General features: G+C 46.0%; 1 protein-coding gene across 1 annotated transcript in view; it reads right to left on the bottom strand.

Moving 5' to 3' along the window:
• Nucleotides 1-13,766, bottom strand: part of KIF19 (kinesin family member 19) — a 105,728-nt gene that overhangs the window by 35,214 nt on the left and 56,748 nt on the right. The window contains exons 6-7 of the mRNA XM_075350686.1: nt 2,294-2,419; nt 998-1,192 (exon numbers count right to left, since the gene is read on the bottom strand). Of these exons, the coding sequence (XP_075206801.1) occupies nt 998-1,192; nt 2,294-2,419 (321 nt within the window). The remainder of the gene's footprint in view (nt 1-997; nt 1,193-2,293; nt 2,420-13,766) is intronic.

The following is a 13,766-nucleotide window of genomic DNA, read 5'->3' as shown; positions in this document are numbered from 1 at the left end:
GTAGATGGAGCACGGTCTCAGTGCCTGGAGACCGGTAAATCCCACTTCACCCAGAGCCCTGTAAAAAGGGATGGGGAAGGAATCAGCATGTGGGCTCCTGCCGCCGTACCCGCAATGGGTACCTCAACCTTACAAACACCTCCGACATACAGTGGGGTGAGAAGGGAGCATGCTGGGGACACTATATGTGTCCTCTTTTCTTCCATCCGACATAGTCAGCAGCTGCTGCTGACTAAAAAGTGGAGCTATGCGTGGATGTGTTGCCTCCTTCGCACAAAGCACAAAACTGGTGAGCCAGTGATCCCACTGGGGGTGTATAGCCAGAAGGGGAGGGGCCTTACACTTTTAAGTGTAATACTTTGTGTGGCCTCCAGAGGCAATAGCTATACACCCAATTGTCTGGGTCTCCCAATGGAGCGACAAAGAAAAAATATGCCAGGCAACGTTCCATCCGGCCGCCGCATCGGCTAAATCTGCCGCATGCGGCAAAATCCGGACGGAACGCAAGGCCATGCGGCACAATGCGGCACTAATTAAAGTCTATGCAGGAAAAACGCAACCGGCAGCAAAAAAAAAACGGTTGCGTTTTTCCTGCAAAGTGCCGGATTGTGCCGCATTGCAAAAACCGGAGGTGTGAAAGCAGCCTAATACACTAGCGCACGACTCACAGTAATACCAGCTAGACCCAGCAGGTGGCGATGTGTATCAGCGCACATCACATCTCTGGGCTGAGGATTACACTGAGCTGGGAGAGCGGCTTTGTCCTCAGCAAAGTGTCAGGTTACAAATAAAAGGGCATGTTCATTAAAAGCCTTGAAGAACACGGAGCAAATTCTTTTGTCCACCAGGGACAAATAGCAGATTAGAAGGCATTTTATTGGGGATTTGCTCCCTTCTGTCTATGGGATATGGTCTTTATTATACTACACATGACTGTTTGTGATTTTATTATATTGGTTTGACATTAATACCGTAATCTTGGGTTTACATGAATCACCTGGGAGGCCCGTTCTGACCCGGCCAGGTCTATCATGAAGAGTCGCCCCACGCGGACCTCCTGTGTGATGTTCTTGATCCGGCTCTTCTGCCGTACCGTGACCTGGAGGATGGCGTGAGAGCGGGACGAGGTCTTATTGGCCGCCGTTGGCTCCTGGGTCCTCTGCTTGTTTCCTTTCATTAGTAGCTGCATGATCTAAATCGATGAAGAGATTTAGTGGTCAAATGTCAATGTAAAAGGATTGAGAAAATTACAGGTCACTAAACACATTTAATAAGACATTTTTCATTGTGCACTGCATGGCAATAGTTACTTTGGTGTTATATTGCATGATATGGAGACACTATACTGTACGTAGACATTATTTGTGCACTGTATTGCAATGTTATTATGTTAGTTTGGTGTTATATTGCATTATATGGAGGTACTATACAGTTCTTAGATATTAATTTTGCACTGTATGGCAGTATTGTATTACTTTGGTGTTGCATACATTATATGAAGACACTATACTGTACATAAAGATTATTTGTGCACTATATAGCAGTATTATAGTGTTAGTTTGGTGTGCTATTGCATTATATGGAGTCACTATACTGTACATAAATATTATTTGTGCACTGTATGGCAGTATAAATGTGTTAGTTTGGTGTTGTATTGCATTATATGAAGGCACTATACTGTACAGAGATATTATTTGTGCACTGTATAGTGGTAGTATTGTTTGGTGTCAACTTGTATTATACAGAGGCAATTTAGATATTAGTTGTGCATGGTATTGTGGCATTATTGTGTTACTTTAGTGTTATATTGCATTATATGGAGGCACTATATAGTGTACGTAGATATTATTTGTGCACTGTATGGTGGTATTATTGTGTTAATTAGATCTCGTATGGCATTATATGGAGGCACTATACTGTATGTAAATATTATCTGTGCACTGTATGGCGGTATTATTGTGTTACTTTGGAGTTGCATTGCATTATGGAGGCAGTCTACTGTATTAAGATATTATTTGTGCACTGTACGGTAACCAATACCATTCCACTATATTTTGCTCCACAAGCCTTGATCACAGACAATTTTCCTAAAATAACATACTGTACATAACCTAGCTGGGTAAACAAGCAGAAGAGAATGAAATATGGCAAAATAGCAGTACTGGAATACAATGTTTGCTACAGCTGAAAAGTGACACATTGGGGATGATGCAAATTATGGTCTCTGCGCCCCCTACAGGTCAAAAATCCTAATTTGCAAATGTATCATTTATGAGAAAATTTATACTGTCACCTCTTTGGCGTTAATGGTAGACACCTCTGTTATCCCAGCTACTTGAATTACTCCCTTCGAGTCCTCTCGTAGATCCAGGTAGCCCAGGGCCGGGTTCAATAAGTCTCGGATCATTTCATTGTAGATCTGTAAAAGATAGTGTAATGTGACTAAATATTGAGATGTCATCTGGTCATGTATATGTATATACACATACAACCACTGGCAAAAATTATGGACTCACCTGGTTCTGAGGATGTTCATTCAGTTGTTTACTTTTGTTTTTAAAAAAAAGCAGATCACAGACATGGCACAAAACTAAAGTCATTTCAAATGGCAACTTTCTGGCTTTAAGAAACACTAAAAAAAAATATCATGAAAACATAATGTGCTAGCCAACAGTAACTGTTTCAAGACCAAACAGGGGGAAAAATTATGGAATCATGAAAAACAAATAAACAAAAAACCACTTTAATACATCACTAGTATTTTGTTGCACCACCTCTGGCTTTTATAACAGTTTGCAGTCTCAATGGCATGGACTCAATGAGTGACAAATAGTATCATTATCAATCTGGCTCCAACTTTCACTGATGTGAAGATCAGCTGTTGCCAGATCAGCTTTGCAGGTTGGAGCTTTGTCATGGACCATTTTCTTCAACTTCCACCAAAGATTTTCAATTGGATTGAGATCCGGACTATTTGCAGGCCATGTCATTGACCTCATGTGTGTTCTTTCAAGGAAGGTTTTCACAGTTTTTGCTCTATGGCAGGATGCATTTTCATCTTGATAAATGATTTCATCATCCCCAAATATCTTTTCAATTGATGAAATAAGAAAAGTGTCCAAAATTTCAATGCAAACTTGGGCATTTATTGAAGATGTAATGACAGCCATCTCCCCAGTGCCTTTACCTGACATGCAACCCCATATCATCAATGATTGTGGAAAATTACATGTTCTCTTCAGGCAATCATCTTTTTATTGTTTAGCTCTTCTGTACATAAATCCCATTTTCTATAGATGGTTTCTTAAGTTCGGTCACAGACATTGACTCCAGTTTCCTCCCATTCGTTCCTCGTTGTTTTGTTGTGCATTTCCTGTTTTGGAGACATATTGCTTTAAGTTTCCTGTCTTGAATCTTTGATGTCTTCCTTGGTCTACCAGTATGTTTGCCTTTAACAACATTCCCATGTTGCTTGCATTTGGTCCAGATTGTAGACACAGCTGACTGTGAACAACCAACATCTTTTGCAACGTTGCGTGATGATTTACCCTCTTTTAAGAGTTTGATAATCCTCTCCTTTGTGTCAACTGACATCTCTCATGTTGGAGCCATGATTCATGTCAGTCCACTTGGTGCAACAGCTCTCCAAGGTGTGATCACTCCTTTTTAGATGCAGACTAATGAGCAGATCTTTTGATGCAGATTTTAGTTTTGGGAATGAAAATTTACAGGGTGATTCCATAATTTTTTACTCATAATTGAGTGATTCCATAATTTTTTCCCCTTGTTTGGTCTTGAAAAGTTACCGATATTGGCTAGCACATTATGTTTTCATGATTTTTTTTAGTGTTTCTTAAAGCCAAAAAGTTGCCATTTTCAGCAAATAAAGGATCGGCACTCCAAACTTCATAAACTATGAAGTCTATATAGGTATGTCTATATAGGTATGTACTATATATCTGGGTATGAATACATGTATGTTTGTATGTGTATATGGGTATGTATGTATACCTGTGTATTAAAGCATGAGTATATTCAGTCTTGGCACCCTGGAAATTGTTCCACAAAATGAAGTATTTTCATCAGAAATGTATTGCAATTAGGCTATGTGCACACAGCAATTTTTTTTTAACGCGACGCTTTTGTACATTTTTGGCCTCTAAAAACGCATAAAAATGCACCCACGTCGAAAACGTGCAAAAAAAAGCACCGGTAAAAACGCATGCGTTTTTACCGCGTTTTGCTGCGTTTTGCTGCATTTTTGAACTCTGCGTTTTTCTAATGCATTGCATGGGGGGAAAACGCAGAATAACACAGGAAATAATTGACATGTCCATTTTTTTTAAGCTCAAAAATGCAGCTTAAAAAAAAGTTGTGTGCGGGCAGCAAAAATGAAAACTCAGACTTTGCTGGGGAAGGAAAGTCATGCAGTTTTGAGCCCAAAAACATACAAAAACGCACCCGAAAAACGTGCAAAAACGCACTGTGCGCACATAGCCTAACACGTGTTTTGTTATACTTATATACCGTACTTTTGTTATTTCCTTTGTGTGTATTGGAACAACACAAAAAAGCTGAGGAAAAAAGGCAAATTGGACATAAATTCACACAAAACCCCAAAAATGGTCCAGACAAAATTGTTGGCACCTTTCCAAAATTGTGGGTAAATAACTTTGTTTCCAGAATGTGATGTTCATTCAAACTCACCTGTGACAAGTAACAGGTGGGGGGCAATATGAAAATCACACCTGAAACTGGATAAAAAGGGGAGAAGCTTGTTATGGCTATAGGAAAAAATTGATTGTAGTTATTTATTCCAAAGGGCGTGCCAACAAAAATTTTAAGCTAAGGGTGCCAACATTTTTGTCTGGCCAATTTTTGGAGTTTTGTGTAAAATTATGTCCAGTTTGCTTTTTTTACTATTTGTTTTTTTTATTCTGTTGTTCCAATACACACAAAGGAAATAAACATGTATGACAAAACACGTGTAATTGCAATAATTGTCTTAGAAAAATACTTCATTTTCTAGAAAAATTTCAAAGGTGTCAACTTTTTGGCCATGACCGTATATAATTCTGCATAGGGGCTTCTATGTATAGCAATACATGTACATATACTACTGTCTACTGTATGAACAAATATGTGTATACAAAGGGGAAGGGGCCCGATTTCTGCTTCGGCGTCCATTTATTTAATGTAATCCCCACCAAAGGTAGCAAAAATCATAGACAGAGACCATCATGGCCTTCGGGAAAGAGTGTATTTATATCGTTAGGTCATGCCTCACTTGGCGTCCATATATAAGTATCAGTGAGTGATGTGGTAACAGGATCCGCCATCTATGCCATTTACTTCTCCCTTTACACTAATTTCTGGCGGTTTCCCAGCCTCATGTTTGTTTTTTGGTTGCTGAAGACAATGTAATGTGCAAATATTGCGTAGGCCATAAAGTCATCTCCGCCACATGAGATGGAGCACAAATGCAGGCCGGTCTATCCATCACCATGGGAATTATCTGTTCGGCTCGCAGGGAGGATACAGACAAACAAGCAGCAAATGTTATCAGCGCTTCTGGTGAAACAAGAGCAGCAGAAGGAGCAGGAAGAAGATAGCAGCTTCACAAGCAGTGGGGATGGGTGTTTATCTAATAAATCTGATCCTGTGTTCTTACCACTACAGTACATTATGTTATGTACTCAACACACATCCTGATGTAGCAAGTGCCCAACCGTAGAGAGGAACTGTCACTAGGTCAAAAGTGGGCAGGGTTTGTTCTCATTTTATTCCCTGATCACCTGAGTAATACGCTTCTTGTTTGGTTTTTTTTTTAAATCCGCCATACGGTTCCAGAGATATGGGCCTCTTTATTTAGTGTTAATTTCTATGTTCTGCTCTTTTCCAAGTGGGTGGTTCTTACAGGGTAATTATGCAAAGCAGCCTAAAGACACGCCCCCAAGGAACCCGGAGAACCACATCCCCTTGATGAAGACAATAAAATTTAGTACTAAATAAAAAGACCCATATGTGTAAGTGTAAAATAAAAAAAAAAATAAAAAAAAAAAAAAAAAGTCATACTCAGGGTGGCAAAAGGAATAGAATAGGAGCAAAAATTGGCCACTTTTGGTGACAGGCCCTGTTGAAAGGAGTCAAAATTAGAGATGGGAGAACCTGAATTTTAAAGGTCAAAGTTCATACTGAACATGGGTATCCACGGCTCGAACTCGACCAACCCGGACTTTTACAAAAAAGGCTGTGCCGGAGTTTGGGTGCTGTTTGTGTGCTAACTACTTGATTGAGCATCGGAGTGCTCAGATTCGCTCGGTGCTCGACCCAGTGAGAGCCGCTTGCAGTCTCTGAATGGCTCTCACTGGGGGTAAAAACAACGTTTTCGGATTCTGTGTGTCCACAAAAAAACCCCCAGCCCTCTCTCCCCTGGAAATGATTGGGCCAAACTGTCCAATCATTGGCTTCCATTATAAGTCATTACTCAAGTCGAGCCCGTTAGTTCGGGTCCCCATTGACTTATATGGGGTTCGGGAATAAGTTCAGGTCAAGTCTGGGTCACAAAACAAACTTAACTAAAGTCCAGCTGAACCCGGCGAAACCAAACATAAATGGGTCCTCTCATCTCTAGATGGACTAGATGGACTTAGAGTCTCCCTTCAACCTTAAAAACTATGATACTATGATACTATGATCTCTAGTCACAACGTGTCAGGTCACGGCAGTGTATCATCCCTTCTGTACCCTACAGCTTTGTTCACACAAGTCAGATGTGACATGGATTTTGTTGCAGATTCCGCACTGAGATCTGTACCGAACTTGACGAGATCCAACTCATGTGAATGGGCTTTCAGCAACTCTTTTTCACATGGAACAGAAAACATCTTCATCGATTTTTGGTGCCAATGTGGAGAAAAATCAGTTACGGAAATAATTAATTATTATGGGAAGCTTGAATGATAATGGGACTCATCCTTGTGTGGATCCACATCAGATATCTTAGGGTCAGCCTGTCACGCTAGATATGGGGAAGTACCACACGTACGGCAAGAAGGAAGGGAAACCCTGAGTCTAGGGAATTGGGAGATGGTAACCCCTGACCAAACCTTCTGCTGGCCCCTGGCTCCCCTGACCACCCTAGATACGTTCCGCACCTATGCCTTGAGCCGGATAACTGGCCCTAGCTGACACTGAACTGGGCCCTAGGTAAGGAACGGATGGGATGAGTGCTTAGTCAACCCCACTAAGCTCTAAAGATGACACAGGAAGCACAAACAGAGGAAGTGAATGAACAACTTATCTCCAAAAAGACTGAGGGAGAGGAACAGCAACAAACAACAATGTTTCCTCAGAAGAATACAAGCCAACTGTTTGCATCCAAGGTCTGTATAGGAATATAACTATCACCAGCAAACACCAAGGGGAAATGTGGGTATTTACGGACACAAGGGGAAGTGATGATGATTGAAAGCTGAAAGGTGAGGATGTGCACAGGATCCTAAAAGGAAAGGGATTTACCCCAAGTTGATAAAATACATAGGATACCATTTACACCACAGCAGGAAGAATAGAATGTTATGGAGCAGTTTGTGTAGCTAAACACTATAATATTCTACAGATGAACATCAAAGAACTGTCTTGTCAACCGTGACACAGCCTTATATTTCTGCCACCGAAATAAATATTGGATTTATTTTCCATAGTGGACATAGAGGAAAAATCTGGATTTGCTACCAACACACAAAATATTCACATGCTCAACCTCTCCTCTATTCATTGTCTGTGGGACTGCTAGAGAAAACAGAGCAAAGCACTCCAGAGCCCAATTCTTGAGATTGTTGGAGGTCCCAAGGGTTGATCCCCCAGGGATTAAAAAAAATGGAGCCTTAGAACCCAAGAACCGGACTCTGTATAACTCAGTCTAGGACCTCCACTCAATTATTGCCTATGGGACAGCCAGGGAAAGCAGAGTACCATACCAAGTAGCAATCTAGAGCCACATTATCCTGATCACTGGTCCCAGCTGTCGAACCCCCAGTGATCAGTGATTTACTCCCTATCCAAACAGTGGGAATAACTTACAAATTTCAGAATCACCTTTTAAAGAAATATTATTTTGGCTTATTCAGTGTTATTCTGATAGTTCTAGACATCAGTAGTAGTATCTTGCCAATATATGGTGGTAGAATATGTTCTTTCCCTAAGAAGAAGGGAATTTTGTTTACTTACCGTAAATTCCTTTTCTTCTAGCTCCAATTGGGAGACCCAGACAATTGGGTGTATAGCTATGCCTCCGGAGGCCACACAAAGTATTACACTAAAAGTGTAACGCCCCTCCCCTTCTGCCTATACACCCCCCGTGCTCACGGGCTCCTCAGTTTTGGTGCAAAAGCAAGAAGGAGGAAAAAATTATAAATTGGTTTAAAGAAAATTCAATCCGAAGGAATATCGGAGAACTGAAACCATTCAACATGAACAACATGTGTACACAAAAAACAGGGGCGGGTGCTGGGTCTCCCAATTGGAGCTAGAAGAAAAGGAATTTACGGTAAGTAAACAAAATTCCCTTCTTCTTTGTCGCTCCATTGGGAGACCCAGACAATTGGGACGTCCAAAAGCAGTCCCTGGGTGGGTAAATAATACCTCATAATAGAGCCGTAAACGGCTCCGTCCTACAGGTGGGCAACCGCCGCCTGAAGGACTCGCCTACCTAGGCTGGCATCTGCCGAAGCATAGGTATGCACCTGATAGTGTTTCGTGAAAGTGTGCAGGCTCGACCAGGTAGCTGCCTGACACACCTGCTGAGCCGTAGCCTGGTGCCGCAAGGCCCAGGACGCTCCCACGGCTCTGGTAGAATGGGCCTTCAGCCCTGAGGGAACCGGAAGCCCCGAGGAACGATAAGCTTCGAGAATTGGTTCCTTGATCCACCGAGCCAGGGTTGATTTGGAAGCTTGTGTCCCTTTACGCTGGCCAGCGACAAGGACAAAGAGTGCATCCGAGCGGCGCAGGGGCGCCGTACGAGAAATGTAGAATCTGAGTGCTCTCACCAGATCTAACAAGTGCAAATCCTTTTCACATTGGTGAACTGGATGAGGACAAAAAGAAGGTAAGGAGATATCCTGATTGAGATGAAAAGGGGATACCACCTTAGGGAGAAATTCCGGAACCGGACGCAGAACCACCTTGTCCTGGTGAAACACCAGGAAAGGGGCTTTGCACGACAACACTGCTAGCTCAGACACTCTCCGAAGTGAAGTGACTGCTACTAGGAAAACCACTTTCTGCGAAAGGCGTGAGAGAGAAATATCCCTCATTGGCTCGAACGGTGGTTTCTGAAGAACCATCAGCACCCTGTTCAGATCCCAGGGTTCTAACGGACGCTTGTAAGGAGGGACGATGTGACAAACCCCCTGCAGGAACGTGCGTACCTGTGGAAGTCTGGCTAGGCGCTTCTGAAAAAACACAGAGAGCGCAGAGACTTGTCCCTTAAGGGAGCCGAGCGACAAACCCTTTTCCAATCCGGATTGAAGGAAGGACAGAAAAGTGGGCAAGGTAAATGGCCAGGGAGAAAAACCCTGAGCAGAGCACCACGACAGGAATATTTTCCACGTCCTGTGGTAGATCTTGGCGGACGTTGGTTTCCTAGCCTGTCTCATAGTGGCAATGACCTCTTGAGATAATCCTGAAGACGCTAGGATCCAGGACTCAATGGCCACACAGTCAGGTTGAGGGCCGCAGAATTCAGATGGAAAAACGGCCCTTGAGACAGCAAGTCTGGTCGGTCTGGTAGTGCCCACGGTTGGCCGACCGTGAGATGCCACAGATCCGGGTACCACGACCTCCTCGGCCAGTCTGGAGCGACGAGGATGGCGCGGCGGCAGTCGGCCCTGATCTTGCGTAACACTCTGGGCAACAGTGCCAGAGGAGGAAACACATAAGGGAGTTGAAACTGCGACCAATCCTGAACTAAGGCGTCTGCCGCCAGAGCTCTGTGATCTTGAGACCGTGCCATGAATGTCGGGACCTTGTTGTTGTGCCGAGACGCCATTAGGTCGACGTCCGGCATGCCCCAGCGGCAACAGATCTCCTGAAACACGTCCGGATGAAGGGACCATTCCCCTGCGTCCATGCCCTGGCGACTGAGAAAGTCTGCTTCCCAGTTTTCTACGCCCGGGATGTGAACTGCGGATATGGTGGAGGCTGTGGCTTCCACCCACAGCAGAATCCGCCGGACTTCCTGGAAGGCTTGCCGACTGCGTGTCCCGCCTTGGTGGTTGATGTATGCCACCGCTGTGGAGTTGTCCGACTGAATTCGGATCTGTTTGCCTTCCAGCCACGGCTGGAACGCTTTTAGGGCAAAATACACTGCCCTTATCTCCAGAACATTGATCTGAAGGGAGGACTCTGTCTGAGTCCAAGTACCCTGAGCCCTGTGGTGGAGAAAGACCGCTCCCCACCCTGACAGGCTCGCGTCCGTCGTGACCACCGCCCAGGATGGGGGCAGGAAGGATTTCCCCTTCGACAGAGAGGTGGGGAGAAGCCACCACTCAAGGGAAGCTTTGGCTGCCCGAGAAAGGGAGACGTTCCTGTCGAGGGACGTCGACTTCCTGTCCCATTTGCGGAGAATGTCCCATTGAAGTGGACGCAGATGAAACTGCGCAAAAGGAACTGCCTCCATTGCTGCCACCATCTTCCCTAGGAAGTGCATGAGGCGCCTCAGGGGGTGTGACTGACCTTGAAGGAGAGATTGCACCCCTGTCTGTAGTGAACGCTGTTTGTTCAGCGGAAGCTTCACTATCGCTGAGAGAGTATGAAACTCCATGCCAAGATATGTCAGTGATTGGGCCGGTGTCAGATTTGACTTTGGAAAATTGATGATCCACCCGAAACTCTGGAGAGTTTCCAGAGCAATGTTCAGGCTGTGTTGGCATGCCCCTTGAGAGGGTGCCTTGACAAGTAGATCGTCTAAGTAAGGGATCACCGAGTGTCCCCGAGATTGTAGGATTGCCACCACTGTTGCCATGACCTTGGTGAAGACCCGTGGGGCTGTCGCCAGGCCAAAAGGCAGTGCCACGAACTGAAGGTGTTCGTCCCCTATGGCGAAACGCAGGAAGCGCTGATGCTCTGGTGCAATCGGTACGTGCAGATAAGCATCTTTGATGTCTATTGATGCCAGGAAATCTCCTTGGGACATTGAGGCGATGACGGAGCGGAGCGATTCCATCCGGAACCGCCTGGTTTTCACATGCTTGTTGAGCAGTTTTAGGTCCAGAACGGGACGAAAGGATCCGTCCTTTTTTGGCACCACGAACAAGTTGGAGTAAAAACCGTGACCTCGTTGCTGAAGAGGAACAGGGATCACCACTCCTTCCGCCTTCAGAGTGCACACCGCCTGCAGAAGAGCCTCGGCTCTGTCGGGGGGCGGAGAGGTTCTGAAGAATCGAGTCGCAGGACGAGAGCTTAACTCTATTCTGTAACCTTGAGATAGAATGTCTCTCACCCATCGGTCTTTTACTTGTGGCAGCCAGGTGTCGCAAAAGCGGGAAAGCCTGCCACCGACCGAGGATGCGGTTTGAGGAGGCCGAAAGTCATGAGGAGGCCGCTTTGGGAGCGGTTCCTCCGGCGGTCTTTTTAGGACGTGACTTAGACCGCCATGCATCGGAGTTCCTCTGATCTTTCTGAGGCCTTTTGGACGAGGAAAATTGAGACCTGCCCGCGGTCCGAAAGGACCGAAACCTCGATTGTACCTTCCGTGGTTGAGGTCTGTTTGGTTTGGACTGGGGTAAGGATGAATCCTTTCCCTTGGATTGTTTAATGATTTCATCCAATCGCTCACCAAACAAGCGGTCGCCAGACAATGGCAAACCGGTTAAAAACTTTTTGGAAGCAGAGTCTGCCTACCATTCACGTAGCCACATGGCCCTGCGGAGTACCACCGAATTGGCGGATGCCACCGCCGTACGGCTCGCCGAGTCCAGGATAGCATTAATGGCGTAGGACGCAAACGCCGACGCCTGAGTGGTTAAGGACACCACTTGCGGGGCAGATGTACGTGTTACTGCATTAATCTGCGCCTGACAAGCTGAGATAGCTTGGAGTGCCCATACGGCTGCGAATGCTGGAGCAAAAGACGCGCCGATAGCTTCATATATGGATTTCAACCATAGTTCCATCTGTCTGTCAGTGGCATCTTTGAGTGAAGCCCCATCTTCCACTGCAACTATGGATCTAGCCGCCAGTCTGGAGATTGGAGGATCCACTTTAGGACACTGAGTCCAGCCCTTGACAACCTCGGGGGGGAAGGGATAACGTGTGTCCTTAAGGCGCTTGGAAAAACGCTTGTCTGGACAGTCTCGATTTTTCTGGATTGCCTCTCTGAAGTCAGAGTGATCCAGAAACATATTTAAAGTACGCTTGGGAAACCTGAAACGGAATTTCTCCTGAGAAGCAGACTCCTCAATTGGAGGAGCTGGGGGAGAAATATCCAACACCTGATTGATGGTCGCTATAAGATCATTCACTACTGCGTCACCTTCAGGTGTATCTAGGTTGAGAGCGGCTTCAGGATCAGAATCCTGATCTGATACCTCCGCTTCATCCTCCAGAGAGTCCCCCTGCTGGGACCCTGAACAGTGTGATGAAGTGGAGGGAATTTCCCAGCGACCCCGCTTGGGCGGCCTGGGACTGCGGTCCGTGTCAGAGACCTCACCCTGGGACCTATGGGCTACCCCAGGGGCACCTTGCTGTTCCAAATGAGGGGGACCAGGGGTCAAGGATTGGACAGTGCCCGGGGCCTGGATCACCGGTCTGAACTGCAATGCTTCCAGTATTTTAGCAGACCATTTGTCCATATTCTCAGACAGTTTGTCAGCAAAGGCTGCAAACTCCGTCCCTGTCACCTGGACAGTGGTAGCAGGTGGTTCCACCTGGGCCACCAGTCGCAGAGGCTCCGGCTGAGTAAGTGCCACAGGGGCCGAGCATTGCACACAATGAGGGTCAGTGGAACCTGCCGGTAGTACAGCTTTACATGAGGTACAGGTTGCAAAGTACTCCTGTGCTTTGGCACCCTTGCCTTTTGCGGATGACATGTTGTCTCCTCTGAAAACAACAGGAGGGTATATAGCCAAAAATCAATAGAGCGACCGCACAGTGCAAATGTATACCTATATATATATATATACACTTCGGTACTCAGTGGGGCCAGCACCACAGGTGCTGCTTACCGACCGCTCAGAGCGGTTGTGTGATCACTAGATTCCCTGCCTGGGTCTCCATGTGTTGTCTCTCCTCTCCAGCGTCTGAATCGCTGACAGGAATGGCTGCCGGTGTTCTGTGGGGAGGAGGGGACCGTGGGCGTGCCCAAGAAAAGTGCGGGAATCTAGTGCCCCAGTGTACTGAGTGAGGAGGGAGGAGGATACTAATGTATGCTCCAGCCCTCCGCGCTGACGATCTGTGCAGCGTCCCGCCCTTCCCCTGACTGGCAGGCCTGTGGGCGGGAATATACGACACTAGGCCGCAGAAGCCGGGGACTAAAGTTATAAGCGCAGCCGGCAATAAGCGCGGCCGCGCGGTAGTCCCCGGCGCACTAACACACCCAGCAGTGCTGCAATGTGTATGGCACAAGCGCTCCATGCGCGGTAGTCCCCGGCGCACTAACACACCCAGCAGTGCTGTAATGTGTATGGCACCAGCGCTCCATGCGCGGTCCCCACGGGGACACAGAGTACCTCATAGTAGCAGGGCCTTGTCCCTGACGATACCCA

The sequence above is a fragment of the Anomaloglossus baeobatrachus genome, chromosome 5 (assembly GCF_048569485.1).
Source record: "Anomaloglossus baeobatrachus isolate aAnoBae1 chromosome 5, aAnoBae1.hap1, whole genome shotgun sequence".
In the NCBI taxonomy this organism is placed as follows: domain Eukaryota; kingdom Metazoa; phylum Chordata; class Amphibia; order Anura; family Aromobatidae; genus Anomaloglossus; species Anomaloglossus baeobatrachus.
The sequence above is the reverse complement of the archived record's forward strand: the minus strand, read 5'-3'. Positions and strand labels throughout refer to the sequence as shown.